General features: G+C 43.1%; 1 protein-coding gene across 8 annotated transcripts in view; it reads left to right on the top strand.

Annotated features, from left to right (window-relative positions):
* nav2a (neuron navigator 2a) overlaps window positions 1-24,089 on the top strand; it is a 440,534-nt gene that overhangs the window by 378,706 nt on the left and 37,739 nt on the right. For all 8 annotated transcript variants that reach the window (XM_070899720.1, XM_070899724.1, XM_070899722.1 and 5 more), the window contains 5 exons: window positions 2,020-2,103; window positions 2,600-2,711; window positions 7,385-7,530; window positions 13,185-13,363; window positions 19,740-19,893. In XM_070899720.1, coding sequence (XP_070755821.1) covers window positions 2,020-2,103; window positions 2,600-2,711; window positions 7,385-7,530; window positions 13,185-13,363; window positions 19,740-19,893 — 675 coding nt within the window. The remainder of the gene's footprint in view (window positions 1-2,019; window positions 2,104-2,599; window positions 2,712-7,384; window positions 7,531-13,184; window positions 13,364-19,739; window positions 19,894-24,089) is intronic.

The raw sequence follows: 24,089 nt of genomic DNA, 5'->3' as shown, positions 1-24,089 counted from the left end.
ATTTAATTGGATAGAATACTAAATCACTTGCACAAATACATAATGAACTGTGCCTAGCCTGTGTGTGTGGATGGAGAGGTTCATGTAACATTACACATTGGATTGGTTTTATTGCTTAAGACAGTAATATTTTAAATGCTTTTCATGGTGAAGCATCTGATGATAAAGAAATTATATAAAGCTTTAAGGGGGTGAAATTGCCCCTTTTTATAGCCTTGTTAGCACCCCTCTTCCCCTCCCCCCCCCCGAGGCACTAACGGGGCACAATGGCGTGTTCGTTCGGGGGAGGGGGCGCTAGCGCTTCCAGGGAAATTGCCTCGGAGGTTTGTGGGGGTGCTGTCCCAGCAGCACTGCGCCCCGTGATTAGCGCCCTGGGCCGGTGCGCAGCAGACGATGACATCATCGCCATGCGCGTCAACCCCTCACCGCCTCATGGGGGAACTTGCCCCACAGTCTGCGAGGCTGGTGCGGGCGGATGTCAACGCCAGCCTCATGGGTCGGGAAGCTAGTGGACACCCGCTACCGGGGCACCCCTTTAAAGGGGAGGCCTTTAGTGCCCAGGGCCGCCATTTTTGTTTGTCGGCCGACTCTTGCGTAACAGTAGTTATAATCATGTTTCCTTAGTTCAATCAATACAATCTATCTCCACAGAGTAACATAAAAATAATAAAGAGGCTATACTACCCACTTCAGCGGGTCACCTTATTTGACTTGAGCAGACTAACTCCTCTGCATTTTGACTTATTGAGCTTGCCTCGTCCGGGGCCTTTTGCTTCAGCAGCCTCTTTGTTGCCAAAACTAGACTACATTTTAAATGCCTCTGTTCTAATCCTTCTCCTCATAGACCGACAGAGCTTTTCCCAACATTGGGTGAGAGATGTTTTCTGATGACCCAGACAAGCCTGTGAATCATTCATTGAGTCTCTGGGAGAAACAATTTCTGGTTAGCACCCTTTGTCTGGGTGCTATTATTTTCTTTAACTTATGAGAATACACATTAAACCCAGCATTAAAAGTAGCACCTTTTCCAAATCCTTTCTCTGGAAAAATGTCAAAACAGTTGTGAAAAGTTGTTTAGACTAGGTGGTTAAAACCTTTAATTTTTAATTGACTTTATTCCTTTGACTCAGGATATTTGATGATTCTCTTTTCTCACCAATTGAAACCATTTATATCAACTTAAATTAATTGACAGCAGCAATGAATTAGGTTCCATGTTCTGTCTTCTCAGTTTGTATCGGGTTTGTTGGCCCCAGGGACCTCTTGGCATATCATTGTCTATGCTGCCTTTCTTTTGACAGTGAGTCGGGACCTGTCCCTTGGTTTTTCTGTCCTCTTTTCTTTTACCTGTTGTTCACAAAAGTTGAATAACACCACTCTCGGCAATGATAACAGATCCTGAATATCAAAAGGTGCTTTGAAACTGCGTAACAATATTCAAGTCTATGCCCATTAAGACCTTGAATGCTACAAATGGGTCAGTGTTTTAACCCAAAAACTGACATTTAAATTCTCTTAATTTTACAGGTAAGATCCATGATCTGTTCGTTCAGTAAGGCACAATGGTGCATTGTTGACAATGTTCGGAGAAACAACAGGTTTCAGCGTTTGTATGACGCAGTATAGCACTCCTGTTCCTTATTAGTGTTCATCCAAAATACACCATCAAAAGTAGCCAAACAGCAGTGTTTCACGATCCTGTACTATTCCTAAACTGGCTGCTGGGAGGTGTCCCTAGATTTTGTCCTTCTGCTCAAAACCTCCATCTTGCAACATGGCTGAGATCAGCAACTCTTTGTATTAATGAGGCAGCGAGCGGTAACATTTAACATACAGGGCTGGTTGAAAAGCTGATGCCATAAAATATCTGAATCTCTTTGATATAATTAGGTATAAAGTAACTGCAAGCATTGAATTCAATGTGCAGGAGTTGGAGAACGATCTGTACAACTGGTATCATGAGGAAATTTTCTGTGTGAGTTTTATCAGGACCCCATGTGCTTTTGTCACACCTTGTAGGCTCACCTTGTAGCGGCCTTTGAACAAAGCCTAGCAAACATGACGGGAAGATTGCAGAGCTTAACTATGACGGCAGAACAGAAGGTGAGTGTTAACTGCTCCCTATGTTATGTGAACTCTAATGTATTAAGCTTTTGCTGTATTAAGAAAGCATTGCTTCACTGAGTGGCTGGCCAGTTTCTGGACAAGCAGAAGTTGTAGGAGCAAGTGACTTTAAGGTTAAATTGGGCAAGTATCTTGAAGAGAAGCACATCATCTTGAACAACTGCTGTAACAGCAGGAAAGTGGACTGGGTATTGTTTCTCACACCCTTGAGATTTTCTATGTTTTTATAATTTGGTGTTCACACTATATCTTTTGATTATACAGCAGGGAACTAGAAGTTAATTACCAACTCCACTACCAGGAGTAATTCAGTTTGTAATATAAAACTCTATTCATTTGTGTATATTTTCCACAGTAAGTAGTAGTTTGGCTTTGAGAAAACCAGTAGTAAATTAATTACAGCTAAGAAAATAATTTAAAAAAAATTATCATTTGTAATTAACATTTTAATACCTGCCATTTTTGTACTATTTAGGATTCTGAACTCAATGAATTGAGAAAGACCATCGAACTGCTGAAGAAGCAGAATGCTGCTGCCCAGGCAGCGATAAATGGAGTCATCAACACACCTGAGCTCTCCTGCAAAGGTAGGAAACCAATATTTTCCTGGAGTGTGGAAGTGTTTTATATATTCCTTAAATAATTATTTGTGAGAAAATCCTCCATTCGTTACGTTTACTCACTATGACGTTTGTCTATGGGATAAATGTTAACAGACCAAGCCATATGTTAATGCACAATTGTGATAAATAAGGATTGTAAAAGTCACGCAGTTCATCAGACACATCCTGACTGCTGGACTTTTTCAATACAGAAGACCCACTTGGGCTAACTTTATCTCCATTAGGCCTTAGCCCAAAACTTATATCTCTCTAGTTTGTGCATGATAACAGCAACAACACCTTGTATTTATATAGCGCCTTTAACGTAGTGAAATGTCCCAAGGTGCTTCACAGGAGTGTTATGACAAAAATTTGACACCGAGCCACATAAGGAGAAATTAGGGCAGGTGACCTTGGTCAAAGAGGTGGGTTTTAAGGAGCGTCTTGAAGGAGAAAAGAGAGGTAGAGAGGCGGAGATGTATAGACAGTGAGTTCCAGAACTTAGGGCCTAGGCAACAGAAGGCACGACCACCAATGGTTGAGCGTTTATAATCAGGATATGCAAGAGGGCAGAATTAGAGGAGCTCAGACATCTCGGAGGGTTGTGGGGCTGGAGGAGATTACAGCGATAGAGAAGGGCGAGGCCATGGAGGGATTTGAAAATAAGGATGAGAATTTTGAAATCGAGGTGTTGCTTAATTGGAACCAATGTGAGCACAGGGGCGATGGATGAGCGGGAATTGATGTGAGTTCGGACACGGGCAGCCAAGTTTTGGATCACCTCTAGTTTATGTAGGATTGTAATTAACAATGTCTTACACAGATAATATTTGCAGCATTAGGCTTTTATTATATTTGCATACCAATGAATTTGGTAGTAATATTGGGCCCAGGAATTGCTCAGTTTTTTTTTGGAGCAACTTGATTTTTCTGGAGTATCATTCTGCACATTTAATTTGTGAGTTAGTTAGGATTTTTTTTAGTTTAGTTTTTTTTTCAAAAGGGGGCGTTACCAGCCGTTTTGGCCATTTAAGCCAGCTTGGACAGCTAACACTTGCTCCAAACTAAATTAGGCCAGCGTATGTGGCCACTTGTGGCCGCACAGAAAACCCTTGCGGAGAGTTCAGAAATCAGCCCAGGTAGCCAGAGATAGGAGAGGCAAGGGAAGCGGAGAGGACCTTGCAAAGCACTAAACACCTTCACAACAACATTCAAGAAGCATAAAAACCATCAATAATAAATAAAAAATAAAACTTAAGTCCTACCTTCCTAACTCGGCCCCTCAAGGGACTGGACTTCTCTCCGAGGGACTTGACCTCTCCGAGCGACTTCACTTCTTTCCGAGCGACTTGACTTCTCTCTGAGGGAGTGGACTTCTCTCCAGGGAAGGCAGCGACCGGCCTGTGCAGCAGGCCACTCGGCCAAGGATAGGGGCGGCGAGCATTGGGTCGTCCCTTCGGCCAGGGATAGGGGCGGCGAGCATCGGGTCGTCCCTTCGGCCAGGGATAGGGGCGGCGAGCATCGGGTCCTGCTCACAGCCTGCAGGATGCGCTGGGAGGGCGAGAAGCCACTGCAGACTCCACCACGCATACGGACAGCTGCTGGCACTGTTTTCAGCACAGGGTTGTAGCTCCGCCCCTCACTTCACTATATGCGCCGCGTCAGGACCTGGGACACACAGCGGAGTGGCCAGAATCGTGAGTAAGTTTTTTGGTGCCGTGCACAAAGTCGGCACGTTTCGGGTTAGTGCACCGGAAAAAGGAGTTGAGGAAATTTGGGCCCAGAACAACTAAAGTGAAACGACAAGTAACACACTTCTGTCACTGATATATTTTTTTAAAAGAGCCTGGTCTTTCCCCCCTCATACAAAAGCAAAATACCGCAGGTGCTGGAAATCTGAAATAAGAACAGAAAATGCTGGAAATACTCAGCTGGTTAGGCAGCATCTGTGGAGAGAGAGAAACAGAGTTAACGTTTCAGGTCATTCTGATGAAGGGTCATCGACCTGAAACATTAACTCTGTTTCTCTCTCCACAGATGCTGCCTGACCTGCTGAGCATTTCCAGCATTTTCTGTTTTTATTTCCCTCCTCATCTTGGGGACACTGAGGATCATTGTGCCATTAATATAATCGCTCTGCGGTTATCTGCTAACTCAACGTAGACCAGTGATCAAATCTGGTTCTTCTCAGCCTGTATGGATCCGATACTATAGCCTGCATTCACCCATTGAGTTATCAGAGTCCTTGGTAGTGATGATGAGGATGAGACAAATAACCTGCCATCACCATCTGAACTGGATAGCTCATTGGTATCTTCAGTAATTGTACACTATTATGAAGTACAAGGATTTATTTATTGAGACTTCAAAAATCTCTGCCCAGCTGTACAGAATATTCCCATAACAAGTGAAGCCACCATGGCTCAGTGAGTTATATAGACCAAGAAAATCCCAGGTTCAATCCCTGATCTACATTTAGTTAGATGATCTTAGCCGGGACAGCTGTAGAAATGCTGCAATTAGCCTTAGTACCTGGACTAAAGAGGAGAAAATCAATCAGGGTTTCCGCTCTTGACTGCTACCTAATAATGTGTGGATAATGGGTGAGGGTGGTATTACACCTGGCAGTCAGCCTGCTTATTGCACTGAAAGAATAACGGCAGGCGTGCAGCGCAAAGATGTACCCAAGATCAGTAAGCACTGAGATGAATATAGGATCATGCAGAAACAAGGCAAAAGATTGATCAGATGTTCAGGGCAAGAGCTGGAAAGAAGCATAGCTGCAAAGTGAAACCAAACAGTAAAAAAATAAAATAACAAGTGGACAGTCGGGGAAGAGGTAAGAACATTAAAAGATGCCAACAAGCTTGAAACAAAGGATGAGCACATGATAAATATTCTTCATGATTACTTCCTCAAAGTATTCACTAGGGAAGACATGAGTAAGATGCCTTCTCTCCCCCCAAAACATTCCAAGGCAAAATTTAGGACTTTGAGATGGAGGACGGAAACAGACAGAAAAGGTTAAAACAAATAAATCTCCAGTACTAAATAGTATTTATCCCAGTGTTGAGGAACCAGCAAGATTTCTACGGCATTGGCAATCATTATAAGGGAGTCAGTGGACACTGAGGAGGTACCAGTGGATTAGACACAGGTGAATATGGTGCTCATATTCCAATAGGGTGACTGAACAAAAACTGCTAACTAAAAGTTAAGGGGTGATTTGATTGAGGTTTTTAAAATTTTGAAAGGAATTAATGGGCTAGATAGAGAGAAACGTTTTTATGCTGATGGGTGAATCCAGGATAAGGGAACATAAACTCAAAATCAGAGCCAGGCCATTCAGGAGAGAAGTTAGGAAACACTGCTTCACACAGAGCAGTGTTGGACTCGCCCACAAAAAGCAGTAGATGCTAGCTTAATTAATAATTTTAAATCTGAAAGCGATAGATTTTTGCTAGACAAGGATATAAAAGGAAGTGAAGCCAAGGTTGGTGGATGGAGTTAAGATACAGATAGCCATGATCTTACTGAATGGCGGAACAGGCCGGAGGATCTGAACGGCCTGCTCCTGTTCCTATGTTCCCAACAAAGCCATTAGTCTGATTTCAATTCTATGTAAAATAATGGTATTGCTTATCAGGTGTAAACTTGATCATCTGCACAACAACATGTTAGTAAACAGTAGTGAACGGGACTTTATTGGGGAAGTTACTGTCTGACCTGCTTCCTTGTTTTCTTTGAGGAATTGACAATCCTAGTTAAAGAGATCTAAAGGTATTGGTGAAGTCAGTCAGACATACCTGGAGTACTGCGCCCATTTTGGTCCCTGTAAAAATGGGGCCTTTGAAGCCTTGAAAATGGTGCAAAGGAAAGCCGTTGATTTGATCTATAGTGTCAGAGGGTTAGGTTATATCCGATATGGAGTGCACACTTCGAAAGGGATACACCCTACCTACTTAAGTACATAGAGCGCAGGTACAGATTGGCAAGAGCTAATCCATAGGAGCTTTCAAATATGTGCAAGTGCACCACACAAATTTGCACAGTTTATTAGTGGAGACGACTGGTAAAATTCCTACTGCTTTTAGCCAGGGTCACCCTTTCCTTAAGGGCATTTGCTGATAGGAATACCTGGAGACGAATGAGGAAAAATTCTAGTCACCAATCATAAGTCTATCCCATTAATGAGCGAAGCGAGCTAATCAATCATCAGCAAAGAGACTTGTCTTTCTCCTTTCTCCCTCACCCCCCCCCCCCCCCCCGGGGGATACTAGATGTTATGATAAAGGGCTGTTGGGAGAGGGGGGTGGAAATTGTAGGCTCAGTCAGGGTGGATGAGCGAGGTTGTCTGAACCCGCCTGTCTTAGCTGTACCGATTTTTTTTTTACGGAATTCTTTTATGTGTATATAGCAAGGCAATAAAAAAAGTTTACCGTTGCAAGTTGGGTACAAAGATTCATGAGTAATCTAGTAGCTGACATAGAGCGAGGTACTCATTTGTGTTACAACCTTACTATATATATCTATTAGATTACATTAATCTAACATGTCAATCAAATGAGGATGTACAATTGTTGTGTAAATTGTGTTGAACTGCACTCAAGGAATCAGATGGAGCTAGTTCTGATATCACTGCAATTCCTTCGCGCCAGGAAACGGTACATCTCAGTCAGCAGACCTTCGGATCCGACGGCAGCATTCGTCGGACAGTGTGTCCAGTATTAACAGTGCCACCAGCCATTCTAGTGTGGGCAGCAGCGCAGAGGTGGATTCCAAGAAAAAGAAGAAGAAGAACTGGGTAAATCTATGGCTTTGAACTTTTTGAGTGTATTTTAAAATCAAGTTTCAATCCACATCGCCCTGTACAAATTCACATGTGCTCCAGGGCCAAGCTTGGAAATCAGGGGAATGTTGTGTTCCCATATATGGTGTAAGGCATCATGTACACAGTATATTAACAAAAAGGGGCAGAAATCGCAGGTTGGAGGTGTACCTCCAGGGTACGCCTCTGACCCACGAAAGAAATACGCACCTACCTGATGGCGGGAGGCTGCGAAAACTTGCGCTCTGACGGTGCGAGGCGGAGGGCAGCCCAATGTCCCGCGGATCCCAGGGATGCAGGCAGTGCAGAAGCGCACCTGGGATCACGTGGGCCTGGTCCTCCAATCACAAAGCAGATTTTAATAATTTCCGAAGGGAATCCCGTAATCAGATTTAATAGAATTACAAAATCAGATTTAATTACGATTTACAGGATTGGAATTTAATTCCTAATTATCTTCATTCCACCAACTTCACAAAAAATTTAATTTCTTGATATAGTTTTCTACATCATTAAAACTCTTACATACGCAGAAACATTCAAAGGCTCATTTGATACAGTGTATGTGTATGATTTCTGAGATGAAAATGTTTAAATCATACCTGAGGGATCCCCTTACGGTGATGCAAACAAACCCTGTGCCTGTTTGCATCAATCGTAACATTTCCATTTGGAATTACTGGGCAGTCGGTGTACAAATAGCCCAACTCTATGCCAACAATTGCTTTTTCTTGGGCCGTGCGGATGGCCCGTCAACGCGTACGTTAACAGCCCACTAGTTCTGGATATTGTGCCTGCGCATGTGGAAATCCCAAGCTTGCGGTGAATTTTAAAGGGAATTACGCCGCCATACCCACCGCAAAATCTGTGCCATTATATTTGATAAATGTTTGTGATGTTCAGCAAAAAGTTCATATTTTGTTGGTTTCTGACAAAATGGAGATTAGATTTTTTATCCAAATGTTCTTGTAAGAGGGAATGACCCAAAGTGGAAATCTCATGCCTTTGGTGAAAAAAGCTTTTTTTTTAATCTATTTCTGACACGTTGGTGTCAATAAGGTTTCCTGATTGCCTGGTTTTTCCAGTTTAGGATAGATAAATAGAGGCAAACAAGCATGATTAGCGAGAGGGAGAAGGCAAAATGGAAGAAAGAAAACTAAATTTAAAATAATGATTGTACATGTATGATATTGCTAGAATTGGGGTATTTTTCGTGATATATTACTGATCACCTCGGATAACCTGCATTGAATACAAATGCCAAACTAAGATCTGGTGAAAATCAGTTCCTACAAAATAACTGAGTGCCACAAAATAATTCAATGTACTTTACATGCCCTGTTGGCTCGTGGGATGCATGTATCTCATTTGGCTTTGTGGATTGCCGTGAGGTATTCAGTACTTTAACTGTTACCTCAGTAGCCTATCTGCTTTGTTCATTGCACACACACAGTTCAATAGCAAGCAAGTACTTCTGCGCAGCTGTCCACAGATGATCCTATATTTGTACAAGAAGTTTGGCGCTTTAATCTTCAGCCGTATCAGGGACTCGGGCTCCTCCACCCCGACCCCACAGAGTAATACATTGCTGCTCTGATTTTACGGCACCTCAATGTGGGGGTGCCTCTTCGGTCACAGATCATTCACCCCAAGTATGCAAGTGGCCCCAGCCACACAATTTGGGACAGGGTCAAAGGCCTGGCAAAGCGGTGGGCAGAATCAGAGAACAGTACGTCACAGAAGGAGGCCATTCATCCCATCGAGTCTTTTGAATAGCAATCCAATTAGTACTTTCCCCATACCCCTGCAATTTTTTCTCTTTTAAGTATTTCTTAAATTCCCTTTTGAAGGTTACTATTGAATCTGTATCCACCACCCTATCAGACAGTGCATTCCAAATCCTAACCACTCATGTAAAAAATATTTCCTCATGTTGCCTCTAGTTCTTTTGCCAATCACCTTAAATCTGTGCTCTCTCATTGTCGACCCTTCGGCCATTGGAAACAGGTTTTCTTTATTTACTCTTATCTAAAGGGTTCATGATTTTAAACACCTCTATCAAATCTGCTCTTAGTCTCTCTGCTCCAAGGAGAACAACCCCAGCTTCTCTAGTCTATCCACATAACTGTAATCCTCTATCAATGGAATGATTCCAGTAAATCTCTTCAGTACCCTTTCCAAAGCCTTCGCGCCCTTCTTAAAATGTGGCACCCAGAAGTCCCACCTCTCTGTCCCCTACAAGGATCTGTGGCATTTCAGGCATTCACGTTAAATGACCATTTTGAAAAATTGAACTAGAGTTGCTAATATATAAAAAACATTTAGCAAGATAATGTGTAAGAATGCATTGCACTTGTACAATAAGGAACTATTAGATGGAGTGTTTATCTAAGTTATCTGTAGACAACTTGTTCATATGCTTGCAGAGACTACTGTAATACTTTGTGCCAGGACTTGAGAGAGCTAAATATGTTAGTTATGTTTGATGTTTAGGTTGGATCCGAACTCTCAGATGGCCGATGTGAAATTGTAACCATCGACATTTCTTGAAGATTAGTATTTTGGGTTGTTAATAGTTCAGAAGAGGTTTAGCTGCAAGTAATATACAATCAAATGTTTTGATATTCATTTTATAATTTTTTTTTGACTGATAGCATCATCTTGTTGCACATTGTTTAGTTTAGAACCATTCTGTCTGTCAAATGATCATTAATGCTTTCATTAATAGCTATAATAAATGCCACTGAAATTTTAGTTGGAACATAATGTTATTTTGATGTATGTATTTTAAGAACCATTCTAATCTTCTCCTGGACGAGTAGCTCTGACCAATTGAAATTATGTGTGCAGCCCATGATTCTAATTCAAACAGAAAATCACATATTTATTATGATTCTCTTAATAATTGGTTAACAGCTTAGAGCTTCCCTTGCTACTTTGCGACAAAAAAAAGGTCTCACATTTTCACAGCACTGTGGAAATCAGCTCTTCTTTGGTCTAGTTTGCTTTATCACAAGGAGCCAACCTTGCCATTGGCATTTTGTAGAATTTATTTATCAAATACATTTTTTACTTTGTTCAAAATTAAAATTAGTTTGTTGTTTTCTCTTCTCTTTCCCTGTGCTTGCACACTTCACGGCAGGTTTATGAGGTAAGTATAACCTTATACTTGCAGATCACCTTAAATCAAGCACGACATGAGATACCCTTGTTATAGCACACAAATCAAGAAGCAGTTAAATGGAGAGAGGGCCTTATCAACTTCCCTCAGTAGCTTGCCTGATGTTTTGCCCCATTTTGCACTGCTGTGGGAATAATACATACCAGCATACCTTGATTACAACATGATAATTTCAGATGAATATTTCACACTTGGTACTTCACAGATGTTACATCATTCCTCAAGGGCGCCGCAGTGTAGTGGTTTAGCATGTGGCAACTTTCTAATCTTGGCTGCATCATAGTGTCACGGTGCCAAATGGAAGCCATGAGTTTTTTAAATCGGGAAGGAGAGCCACCCCAGGCTGCCCTCCGAGGAGCTGCTAACAGAGAAGAATTGGCAGAGCAAGTGCTCTTGGTGGAGGAGTACTAACGAGTGAAAGGGAAGGGAATACATTTCTGCCAAGGATGTTGTATGTCTGGTGCTTATTCTGAGGTTTATTCTGTTCAGAGTGGCCTGACCTCAGAAGCTCAAAGTAACAGTGAATGGAGATGAGGAAGAGAATGAAGCTGAGAGTGGTCTTCGGTTTATTGATTCAGACAAAGAATTCTGGGCAGTCTAATCACTTGAACTTTTAGAAATATAATTTTGGGTGAAAATCTATTAAATCATGTTGTAGTATTTAAATCATCTTAGATTTAATTAGTAACCGTATTGTCAAAATATTTGTTCCTCCAATAAAGATAATATCAGTGAAGCACTGATTTATGGGGGGGGGGGGGGAAGGGGTCAATTTTAAGCCCAGGCGATACAAATTGTGTGGAGGGGCGAGGGTGGGGGAGATGCAGTGGATGGGTCGGTAGTTGGCTGGAAGGTTTTGGTGAGAGCAGTCACATTAGCATATTGGAATGAGGCTCCTGCCTCAAGTAGCTGCCCATTCAGAAGCCCCAGGAAAATGGCGGTAAGCAGTAAGTACGCTCCATGAATTTCAGGCCGCTGTTGCCCAGTTACCGTCCAGCAGACGGACTTAAAGTCGGCCCGTACTTTTCGGCATATTAATGTCACTAACGGACAGATTGCAGCAGCTGTCGCATACGCTTGACCCTTTGTGGACATATCTCAGCACCTAAACACCAAACAAAGCCACGTCAACATGTTCTTTCTGTTTGAAACCATGTACTGGTTGGATAATGGCAGCATAATTAACTGCCCTTAACTATAAAGCTGGTACTTATGAATCCCACTTTCAACTGAACGCTCATACTTGAGCTTTCACAAAGTACATGTTTGCCAGTCTGTGGCAAGGAGAGAAGGAAAATAAAACTGGTGTGTGAGGAATCCATGGCTTCCTGGTGGGTAGACAACAGCACTATTGATGCATCCATAAATGTCTGAAATAATGCTATTAAAATCGATTCTGGCTTTTAAGAGTTGTGCATAATATGACAATGTGCCACACAATTTTCTCCGAGTTATCCACGAATGCAGGCATTATTAATGTTGTCTTTCATTTAAATGTTGGCGTTTTCAAGTCGTCTTCTTCTATGGATTCTGTTGTAATGTGCTCCTCATTATGCCGTGCTTTTTTGGCTGATTTGCAAATATTCCATATCATGGGGTCTAACGCAGTGTGTAAAAGGATATCTATTTTGCTCGCTTTGGAAAAAAATATAGCAATGTACTGTACCTATATCCTGATCAGGATTACCAGAAAAGGTAGTTATATCAGTGAAAAATATTTTTAAAGGAGACAATAGGGTTGAAGCATGGTCGGTTGACTTTAATAATGCAGCTAGCAAATTATAACTGGTCCATGTAATATTCAAACTTAATTTTTTTTCTCTCAGGTGGGAGATTACCATACAAGATGAATCAGTACCTTTCTGAAGGAAAATTCACTTTATGATATTCTGGTTTATAAATTTGCTGTTTTGACGAATATTTAACTTGTTGTTAGATTAAAGCCAATCATGTCAAGGACATTGTCACATTTTATATTGTGTGATGAATCTGGTGTTAATGTACTGGTGAATCTCCCGTGGCCTTGCTTGTGGTTAGTCAGAGGGCAATTGTTGGCTGCAATTTCCGCAGAGACTTCCCGCCATAACTTCGCTCGGAGATCGGTGGAAACGCTGGAGAATGGCCGTTGATGCGGTTTATCCAGGATTCCCACTGATGATCTGCTGAAGTTACGGCAGGAGATTGGCGTAAATTCTACCCTGGTACAACTTTTCCCTCTGCTTGTAACCGGCTGAGAGAGGCTGCAATGCCACCTCAGGTGCAAGTAAGGAAAGCGGATGCTATCTTTACTATGACCCATTGATTTCAATGAACTGGGGACATTACAGTGGGACTCACTAAAGGATTTTAATATATTATTAGAAGTATGCAAAATTAATTTAAAGGTATACACAGATATTTTCCCCTCCATGTTCATTTTGCATCCTGTGTACATATTTGTGTTATTTAGTTAAGAAGTTCCTTCAAGCAAGCTTTTGGCAAAAAGAAGTCTCCTAAATCTGCTTCATCTCATTCGGACATCGAAGAAATGAACACACCTGATTCATCCTTACCTTCATCCCCCAAGTTTACTCACAATGGATCTACTCCCTCCACCCCAATGATGAGAACATCGCACTCCAACTCACTGTACGTAGTCATCTTATTTACTACTCAAAGGCAAACACAGTGTGGTGTTAGCTTATCATAGGTCAAGTTATGTTAATTCCTCATGGACAGAATGCGTCCATGATTCGTTGTAATATGTGTAACTGTCAGGCGAGGCCCTCTCGTGCAGCAGTATAAAAGTTGTATGTGACTTTTTTTATCCTCCTAGCTGCCTGCCACACCATTGCCCGTATTTTGCGTTAAGACTAATGGTGAGTCTATCAGTACTCACCGTTATTATGGAGTAAATCTGACAGCGACCTCTGAAGTCAGCACATACGCAGTTAAATGCTGAAATCTGGACGTAGCAGTCTGGGTTGCCTTGCTCCTTCACAAGCTGCACGAGACCGGTACTTCACCAATAGACTCTGCATTGAAATTCACGTCAGGGTGTGAAGTTGCGGTACTTGCCCACTAGTTACCCACTAAACATGCCAGAAAAAATTAGGGCTGGTGCATTCAAGTGTAAGTGGATTTTTAATGGCGCGATTCTGCCAAACAACCTCTCTGGCACTGAAAATTTAATTTTACAAGTGTGGAGTCACATTCCTTCAGAATTTAATTATTGTTGGAGATTTTTTTTAAATTCTTCAATCTGATTGGTTGAAGAGCCATGCTGTTGTTTAACCTGCTGTCACATACCACCGATCCCCTGTAGAGGGCACTGTGCTGTATCATATACGATGACAGCAAATTACGACTCTAAAGCCCGCAAAAAGTCTATGGGAAACTGTAAGCTTAGTGAACGGCAAGTGCTGTTCCTTTGCCACTGACCGCAAATTCCGAGCCATTGTTGGCATTGTACCTCTAATCAGCTTGTTGCTGATCACTAAGTGTCACTGACCACAGTCATTAGAAGTCCATTGTCCAAACCACACAGAGCTGGAGCACAAGGGGAGATGGTGAGCACAGGTAGAGAGCATTTAAGAGAAAAATATATCCCTTGAGACTAAGCAGACCCTGTAGCATTTATAAGACGATAGGTCTTCTTCTTTCGTATGGTAGTAGCAAAGCAAATCAAATGTCAATATCCAAGTTGGATATCCAAGCTAAAGCTTCCGGTGTAACAGAGTGGATATCTTGTAGCCTGCCTGCAAAGCTCGTCTGAGGGTAGTGCTCCATGATGTGCTCCAGGGTCTGATTAGGAGCTCCACAGTCGCATGATGAGGATGCTTTAATCTTCCATCTATGGAGCAGGTGGCAGCATCGACCATGACTAGTACTCAAGCGGTTGATGGTTGTCCACTGTTTGCGAGGAAGGTTTGATCTTTCAGGTTGTCCTGTGGGGTCCTCTATAAGGAATCCATTCCGTATGTCGCAATTCTTCCAAGCATTTTGTCATCGGTCATCAAGGCTGAGGGGAGATCACTGGAAGGGCTTCGGCGACGTTCCAAAATGGCCTTCTAGATTTGAGACGGGTTGGTGGTAGGTTCAAGTTGGCCTGGATCGGCATGTCTCAGTGGTTGTATTCTCTGTAGACTGAATATTCATGGCATAGGTGTGGTGGTGCGATGTTTGCAAGCACGGGTTGGTGTCAATAAAAGCGCACCGGTGATAATTCTCATAGTAGAATTCAACTGGACATCAACGGATTTGACGTGTGCACTTGATAGTCATGCCGGAGAGCAGTGCATATAAGTGAAGATATTTTGCACTGGGTAGATGGGAACTAGAGAAAATATACTTGAGCAGCACCCAAGATCCTCCTTCTTTTTCCGTTCATTTCTCCTGACGATCACTTAATGTGCCTTTCATTATTGAAAGTTATATCTGAAGTAGGATATAGGTATTTACACTGTTTAGAAGTTGTGCTGTGCCAAGGCAATCAGCATGGTGTTATCCATCTTACTCTCTTAAATATTTACTTGCTTAATATAAACACACATTATTCTCTCAGAATTTATGGTTCTGTTCCAATAGCTTCTTAAGCTTAAGTATTGTTTACTGGTTTGCTGGGGAAGTCAGTTAGTCTTCAATGTCATCATCACAGGCGGTCCCTCGAACGAAGATGACTTGCTTCCACGAGTTCACAGTGTTTCGATGAAGGACCCGATGTTCCAGTCCTGAACTCCCAATTGATGGTGTGGAAGATTCCTGTGCGTGGATTTTTTTAACGTGTGGTGACCGTTTCACACCAGCCACCACATGGGCTTGACAGAGATAGGCCTTTATCCAGTGGCAAGGGTTAACCAGGACAAGAGGAGACCAGCTCTGCTGTGACCTAGCGTGCACACATATCGCAGTATGGGCTGGCCTGTGCAGTCCCTGGGCCCTCGGCTCTCCTGGGCCCCGTACCCTCATCTGTCACACCTCCGCCACGATCTCTCACTGCTCCTTCGCCATAAACATTCACCGCATCTCGCCACAAACACTCGCCACTCATCCACCCCGACCTTCCCACTCCCCTGTACCTGGGCCCCGCCGATGTTCCTGTCCATGCTCCAAAACGGCGACCAGGGTTTTGATGACGTCACCCATCTCAAAATTGTCGCACACTTGGAGCAGCTCGCGCTGGAGGTTTCAATCTACTGTGTCTTTAAATGGTATAGAGGGTGTTTTGGGGGTTTGATTCCTCACAGTAAAGTACTGATCGCGCTGTGCCATCAAGGAGATGCAGACGGGAAGCTTGGCCTTTTTCGCAGTCACAGAGAGGATCGAGGGAAAGTTCTCTTTCAATTCGCGTTTTTAACAGCATCGCACTTTTAACGGTCATACTCTGATTGCTTTATAAACCTGTCTTTTTTTCCTAAATGTCCATTTGTGCAGTGTCTTTTCTTCTAACATGTGTTTGAGAGAAAGGAAAGCTGCGTCCAGCTGGGCGTGCAGAAGGTGTGAGAGCGCTCATATGCCTAGCACTGCGTTGTCATGGTAAAATGTGATACGTCACTGCATTGTTTGACATATTCAAACTGCGTAATGGAATAAATACACTGATTAAGGAATGATGTCTTATCAGCTAGTACTGGTTTCACATTGAAATCTTAAGTGAGATTCAAATCATGCAATCAGCTTCTGCCAATTTGTGATCCATTTTAGTTTTCCACCAGTCACGAAAATGATACTGACCTTAAGAATAGCTTTTTGTACTAGATGGCTCTCAAAGTAATTTTTTAAGTGCCTACAAGATGGTTGCTGGTGACCTTAAATTTACAAACAAAATAAAAATTCTCTTTAGTGAACACCAAAGTTCCCTCTAAGCTGCGTGGCCGTGCACTGTCTGCCGGTCCTGCGCAGCCTGGGACTGGCTTTTGCAGCGTGAGATTTCGTGCACGTGCATAACTTTGAATGGGCCGCACAGCCCATTAAAGGGACCACGCACCCAAATTTAAAGTTAGTGGGAACATCAGTGAACACCACCCCAAATCGACTTGGCTTGATTAGTTAACAGGGAGTGAACTTTTCTTTAGCATGTCAAAGCAAATTTTTCTATTTTATTTTCCCCCCAAATTGAATTGCCAGGGCTTGGCATGACCTTCGAAAGTGCAGAGAGAGAACCAGAACTGGCTGCCATCAAACCTTAACTCGGCTGTGCAAATTGTTGCGACACAACTTTAACGGAGTGTTATCAGCACAATCACTTAAGTGCCCATTTTCAGTTCCACTCTTAACAACCTCTCGGCTGATCCGTGATGTTAGCTCTAACAAAGCATAGAGAAAAATCAAATAGCTTCCGATCTGTGTTAATCTTCGTTCTTTACTTTCTCCTGCACCGTAACTTCACTCCTTTATTTCATGCAGCACTGCTTCCTGGGCGACCAGTGGGGCATCTTCACATCCCATCACTAATATCGAAGTCACGTTTCCAATGCGGGCCGTTATTGTCGGTTCACACTGTCGAGTAACCATGGGAAACTGTCAAATATGGAGCTTTTGATCGTGTTTAATGCCCAGGCATCCACTTTCTTTGTCAAACTTACTGTTTTGGTCCCAAAAAAACAGGCTGCTCCCACAACTTTGGAGCAACAATCCAGTGTGATATTTGTAAGGACAACAAAAACATTGTCCCCTTTCATCAGTCAGTAATACTACTAGAAGCCAAGATTGAGCAGTTTAGATAGTTTATCAATTTACAGATGTAAAGGAGACATCTATACAAAGATAAATATAATTGTCTCAACAGCATAGGAAAAGAGTAGGCCATTGAGCCCCCACAAGCCTGTCCCGCCATTCAATGAGGTCATGGTTGATCTGCTTTGCCCTATTTCCCTTAATAGCTTTGATTAACAAAAATCCAACAATCTCAGATTTAAAATGAACAATTGACCTAGCATCACCTGCCGCTTGTGGAAGAGAGTTCCAAAACTTCTTCCAGCTTTGCATGTAGAAGTGTTTCATAACTTCATTCCTGATAGGCCTGGCTTTAATTTTTAGTCTCTGTCCCCTGTGTGGCATTGGCTTCACTAATGAATGGATGGTGTGGAAAAGACAATGCTAACTTGAAATAAGGTCTGTACACAAAGTGACAATGAACAGAATTTCTTTTGTGAGTGTTGTGGAGTCCGAGACTCCACAATCAGCGGAAATAGATTTTCTCTATCTACCCGATCGGTTCCCCTTAATATCTTGAAAACTTCGGTCAAATCATTCTTTAACCTTTTAAATTCCAGGGAATACAACCCTAGTTTGTGTCCTTGTAATTCAACCCTTCTGGTAAATCTACACTGCATTCCCTCCAAGGCCAATATATCCTTCCAAGGTGTGGTCTGCTCAGAACTGCTCTCAGTACTCCAGATGTGGTCTCACTAATGCTTCATGTAGCTGTAACATGACTTCTACCCCTTTGTATTCTAGTCCTCTAGACATAAAGGCCAACATCCCTTAGCCTTTTTGATTATTTTCTCTGCCTGTCCATGATATTTTAACGGATCTATGTACAAGGGCGCCTAAGTCTCTTTGGATATTGAACCCTCCTGTACAGACCATCTTCATATGCCAACATCAAGGGGGTTATTTAATGAGTCCGTGCTCCCGGTGGGGAACCCCGCTGTAATTTTTGCACCTGTGAGTATGCTCACAGTTTTGTTGAGCTGTGACCCAAAAAAAAAATCACAAAAGGAAAAAAAAACACAAAAACCCCCCCAAAAAAACAAAAAAAAAAGCGGGCAGTTATAAGTCTCTGGAGTGTCCCCCAGATCTGGGGGCACTCGATCTAATGTTTATTTTGTACTCCCTAAAAGAGTTGTTGAGCTGTGAGTTGCGGTGTCCACCGGTACGCTCGCGGCCTTCCGCGAGAGGTGGGCGCCGGAGGGACTGGAGTGCATTATCACCCCCGGCAACCAAATTTTAATTTGATTTTACATGTTTTAAAGTTTAATTTGTTTTAATTGCCGGGCTTTTAGTGTCCCCCTCCCCTTTTATAGGGGGCACTTGTAAAATATGTAATTTTAATGCCCCCCAAAAAAACACAAATAAAAACCCAAAAAACAAAAACAAAAAAAAATGAAAAAAGAGGGCAGTTAAGTGTCTGGAGTGTCCCCCAGATCGGGGGGGGGGGGGCACTTGATCTAATGTTTATTTTGTTCCCCCCCCCAAAAGAGTTGTTGAGCTGTGAGTGGCTTAGCCAGTCATGTGATGTTCACAAGACTCAATACAACCCCAGCCAGTTGGGTTCAGGGGAGCCACGATGAGGCAAGTGGTTATGAGCCTGGTGGATGAACTGTAATGTGTAGTTTGATTGTTAAACCTTTGCGAATAAACCAACTAGTTCTTAGTAGCAATGTGTTGCTATGAATTCTTAAGCAAAGAACCCATGAAGTAAATACATTACACCCACCATCCAGCAGTTTCAATCAGAAATTCAGGTGGGCACTGTTCAAAATGTCTGCCCATTAATTTGCTCCCCACTTAAAGCAAAGACTCAGAAAACGGTTTCGCTCTTATCAGCTCCAGTTCCACTAATAAACAATGGCTGCATACTTCAGCCTTGATTCTTATAACTTCCTAGAAAGAGCACTCAAAGATTGTGCAGTGTTTTTCACATTTAGGATTGGTCCAAATTGTTTTTTCTTCTGTCGTAAACTGACACATCTGATTTGCTACCATACCAGTGTAATGCTTCAGCGTAGAATTAATTTGAGGATTTGTATTATGGCCTGATAGCATTTTTTGTTTGCTCCACGTCTGAAAGAACGCACCAAACAAAGCAATCACTGGGTTCACTGCTTCCAATGATCAGTTTTGGTTCGGAAAATCATAATCATATTATAATTCGGTAGATATTGATTTGTGAACAAATCGGGGGGGAAAAAAATCAAATTGTGATTTCCTAGACTAGGTCACAATTTTTAATTGTAACTGACTGAACAAATTAATATCTGTTCTGTGGCTTTGGCTCCCCTTCCTTTCCTCTCCTGTGCAGCATCTCTGAATGCATCGATGGCGAAGCTGAGACCATTATGCAACTGCGCAGTGAGCTGAGAGAGAAGGAGATGAAATTGACAGATATCCGACTTGAGGCGCTGAGCTCTGCTCACCAATTGGACCAGCTGCGCGAGGCCATGAACAGGATGCAGGTGAGATGGTTTGCCTTCTGCTGCATTGATTTAAAAAAAAATGAACTCTGAAAAGATGTACGGCTGGATTTGCAGCTTTGATGTTTTTGGGGCGACAATGGCGGCGATGCGGGAAAGCTAGCGCCCGGGAAAAGTTTGCGTCTCAGTAGGTAGGTTTGGGCAGCTGGGCCCTGCGTCAGGGGGCATAACGCTAAGGGAGGCGTTGTCCACCTCTCTTCGCACAAGGATGGGAAACTCCCGAGCTAAAGAGCCGGCCCGGGAGTGCTCCGAGAGAGGCCGGGGGGAAAGGGGGGGGGCAACAGAAAAAAATACCACCAAAACAGTCCCAAAACATTGCCCAAGCCACCACAACACAAATCGGAAAAAAAATGAAAAGAAAAAAACAATCACACTTACCTTAGGAGTCCATTCCTCACCTCTTCGCCGATGGGACGGTTGGACCACCCTGATTTTCCAGGCGGTCAGTGCGGGGCGCACTTTGCGGCGTACGGGTCGAACAATAGTCAAAACTCGAGCCGGTGTCGCAACCAGGGGCGTTGCATACCGGGCGCAGCACTTCCGCGTGGTGTTGCTCTGCGCTGCCACAATGCCGGATCCGAGGATCGTTACATGGTGCTGGAGGCTGACCCGAAAATCCAGCCCGTACTTTTTAAATAGCTCCAGCTCTTTTATCTATTGCGGTAACTGAGTGCCCTTAATACTTGGTATCAATCTAGTGGCTCTTCCCTAGCCTTTTCTAGGGCCTCGATATCAAAATATTCCGTAATCAAAAGGTTGAATTTTCGTCACCATTCTGCGCCGTCTTTTTGGCCTACGCTGTTTTTTTTGGAGCAGACTCAAATCTGCAAGTTTCGACAAAGTTTCTGCGCCATTCTAAAGTAGGTACGTCCGATTTTTTTGCGTCACTGGCGCTGGAACCTTTTCTGGCCATTTAAGCGAGTTTGGCCAAGTACGATTTTTTTTCTAAAGCGGCGGATTGCACCCTTCTGAAAAACTTCCCAGACACTGAAGGAAATCGGCGCGGAGAAGAGAAAATTGGCAGAGAGAAGACGCCATTGTTTCGGCAGAGCTGAAAACACGGTGTGGGGGGTGGGGGGGGGGTCCTTTCGGCCTGGGATGGCAGCGGGCCGGTGCGGAGTCCTTTCGGCACAGGATCAGTGCGGGCGCGGGGTCCTATCGGCCCGGGATAGAGGCGGGCCAGTGCAGGGTTCTTTCGGCCCGGGATAGAGGCGAGCCAGTGCAGGGTCCTTTCGGCCCGGGATCGGTGTGGACTGGTACAGGGGCCTTTCGGCCCAGGATAACAGCAGCACCAGCACTGTAGAGGTGAAAAAAAATCTATAAATGCTAAAAAGGAATAAAGGAATTTCAAATTGTTTCATATATTGAGATTTCACTCTGGTGTCCCACATCTCACTTCTATTTTACAAAGGGGAAATGCTTTATTTGTGCCTCAGCCCTTCAAAGCATCCCTTGTTACCCTGGCAACCTCAGTTTTCCAATGAATACAGGCCTAACCTGCTCAACCTATCTTCATAAGTCACCCCCTTCATCTCAGGAATCAACCGAGTGAACATTCTCTGAACTGCCTCCAATGCAAGTAAATAACAAAATCAAAACTGTACACAGTACTTTAGATGTGGCCTCACCAATACCCTGTACTGTTGCAGCGGGACTTCTCTGCTTTTATACTCTATCCCCCTTGCAATAAAGGCCAACATTTCATTTGTCTTCCTGATTACTTGCTGTACCTGCATATTCACTTTTTGTGTTTCATGCACAAGGTCCCTCTGTACTGCAGCATTTTGTAATTTTTCTCCATTTAAGTAATAATTTGTTCAGTAACCTTTTATGTGGCACCTTATCGAATGCCTTCTGGAAATCCAAATACACCATATCCACTGGTTCCCCCTTATCCACCCAGCTCGTTACATCCTCAAAGAACTCCTGCAAATTTGTCAAACATGATTTCCCTTTCATAAAACCATGCTGACTCTGCTTGACTAAATTATGCTTTTCCAAATGTACTGCTACTGCTTCCTTAATAATGGACTCCAGCATTTTCCCAACGACAGACGTTAGGCTAACTGGTCTATAGTTTCCTGCTTTCTGTCTGCCTCCTTTTTTAAATAGGGGCATTACATTTGCGGTTTCCAATCTGCTGGGACCTCCCCAGAATCCAAAGAATTTTGGTAGATTACAACCAATGCATCCACTATCTCTGCAGCCACTTCTTTTAAGACCCTACGATGCAAGCCATCAGGCCCAGGGGATCTGTCCACCTTTAGTCCCATTATTTTACCGAGTACTACTTCCTTCGTGACAGTGATTGTTTTAAGTTCCTCCTTCCCTATAGCCCCTTGATTATCCATTATTGGGATATTTTTAGTGTCTTCTACCATGAAGACTGATACAAAATATTTGTTCCAAATCTCTGCCATTTCCCTGTTCCCTATTATTCAGCCTCATCCTCTAAGGAACCAACATTTACTTTTGCCACTCTCTACCTGCAGAAACTCTTACTATCTGTTTTTATATTTCTTGCTAGTTTACTTTCATAATCTATCTTCCCTCTCTTTATTATATTTTTAGGTGTTCTTTGCTAGTTTTTAAAAGGTTCCCAATCTTCTGGCCTCCCACTAATCTTGGCTACTTTGTATGCCAAAATGGTATGTTGCCCTATATTACAAAAGGATTTGAGTATAAGAGTAAAGACGTCTTACTGCAATTATGTAGGGCTTTGGTGAGACTATACCTGGAGTATTGTATACAGTTTTGGTCTCCTTACCTAAGGAAGGATATACTTGCCATAGAGTGCAATGAGGGTTCAGCAGACTGATTCCTGGGATGGGGGGATTGTCCTATGAGGAGAGATTGAGTAGACTAGACCTATAGAAGAATGAGAGGTGATTTCAGTGAAACATACAAAATTCTTACAGGGCTTGACAGGGTAGTTGCAGGTAGGATGTTTTCCCTGGCTGGGGAGTCTGGAACAAGGGATCGGCCATTTAGGACTGAGATGAGGAGAACATTTTCACTCAGAGGGTGTTGAATCTTTGGGACTCTCTACCCCAGAGAGCTGTGGATGCTCAGTCGTTGAGTATATTCAAGGAAGAGATCGATAGATTTTTGGATATTAAGGAAATCAAGGGATATGGGGATCGTGCAGGGAAGTGGAGTTGAGATAGAAGATCAGCCATGATCTTATTGAATAGCGGAGCAGGCTCGAGGGGCCGAATGGCCTACTCCTGCTCTTATTTCTTCTGTTCTTATGATGGGGATTTGTGCCTATGATCCTTTATATTGATCTCAGTGATGCCGTTCTGGGTGACTCCAGGCCAAGTTCAGGCATTTGCACAGGAAAGGTGGGAAGATTTAGAAGGCACAGACCACTCTTGCATAGTGGCCAGTTCCAGATTGATATTGGCGGAGGCTTGGAAGCAGCTTTTGGACATAGGGTTGAGAAGAATACACTGGGGCCCAGGAAAGGATGTGTGTTTTAGTGAAGACCTTTTCTTCTAGAATTACCATTCAAACAGTTTGAGGGAAATCAAAATGTGAATATTCAGCTGAAAAATGCACCAATTCAAAGGTTTGAGAATTTAAAATTATGCATTGCGAGTCCATGGATTCATCTACAATAATGATTGTTATGGATGAACTTTGTTTTCCTAAAATTGCTGCCTCTTGGTAGTGTCTGGCTCGACACAGACCAGCAGCCCTCCGGGACCTTGCCCATGCTTCACGTGTGAGCTGAGACAGTGACTTGTAGTAGTCTATTTGACACAAATGGCAACATCATAGGCAGTCCTTGGAAGTTTGAGGAAGACTTGCTTCCATTCTAAAAGTGAGTTCTCAGGTGACTGTACAGTCCAATATTGGAATCAAAGTCTGTCACAGGTGGGACAGACAGTGGTTGGAGGAAAGGGTGGGTGGGGAGTCTGGATTGCCGCACGGTCCTTCCGCTGCCTGCGCTTGATTTCTGCATGCTCTCAGCGACGAGACTCGAGGTGCTCAATGCCCACCCGGATGCTCTTCCTCCACTTAGGGCGGTCTTTGGCCAGGGATTCCTAGGTGTTGGTGGGGATGTTGCACTTTATCAAGGAGGCTTTGAGGGTGTCCTTGAAATGTTTTCTCTACCCACCTGGGGATCACTTGCCATGTAGGAGTTCCGAGTAGAGCACTTGCTTAGAGAGTCC

The sequence above is a fragment of the Pristiophorus japonicus genome, chromosome 14 (assembly GCF_044704955.1).
Source record: "Pristiophorus japonicus isolate sPriJap1 chromosome 14, sPriJap1.hap1, whole genome shotgun sequence".
Lineage (NCBI taxonomy): Eukaryota > Metazoa > Chordata > Chondrichthyes > Pristiophoridae > Pristiophorus > Pristiophorus japonicus.
This window is presented reverse-complemented; position numbering and strand designations above follow the sequence as displayed.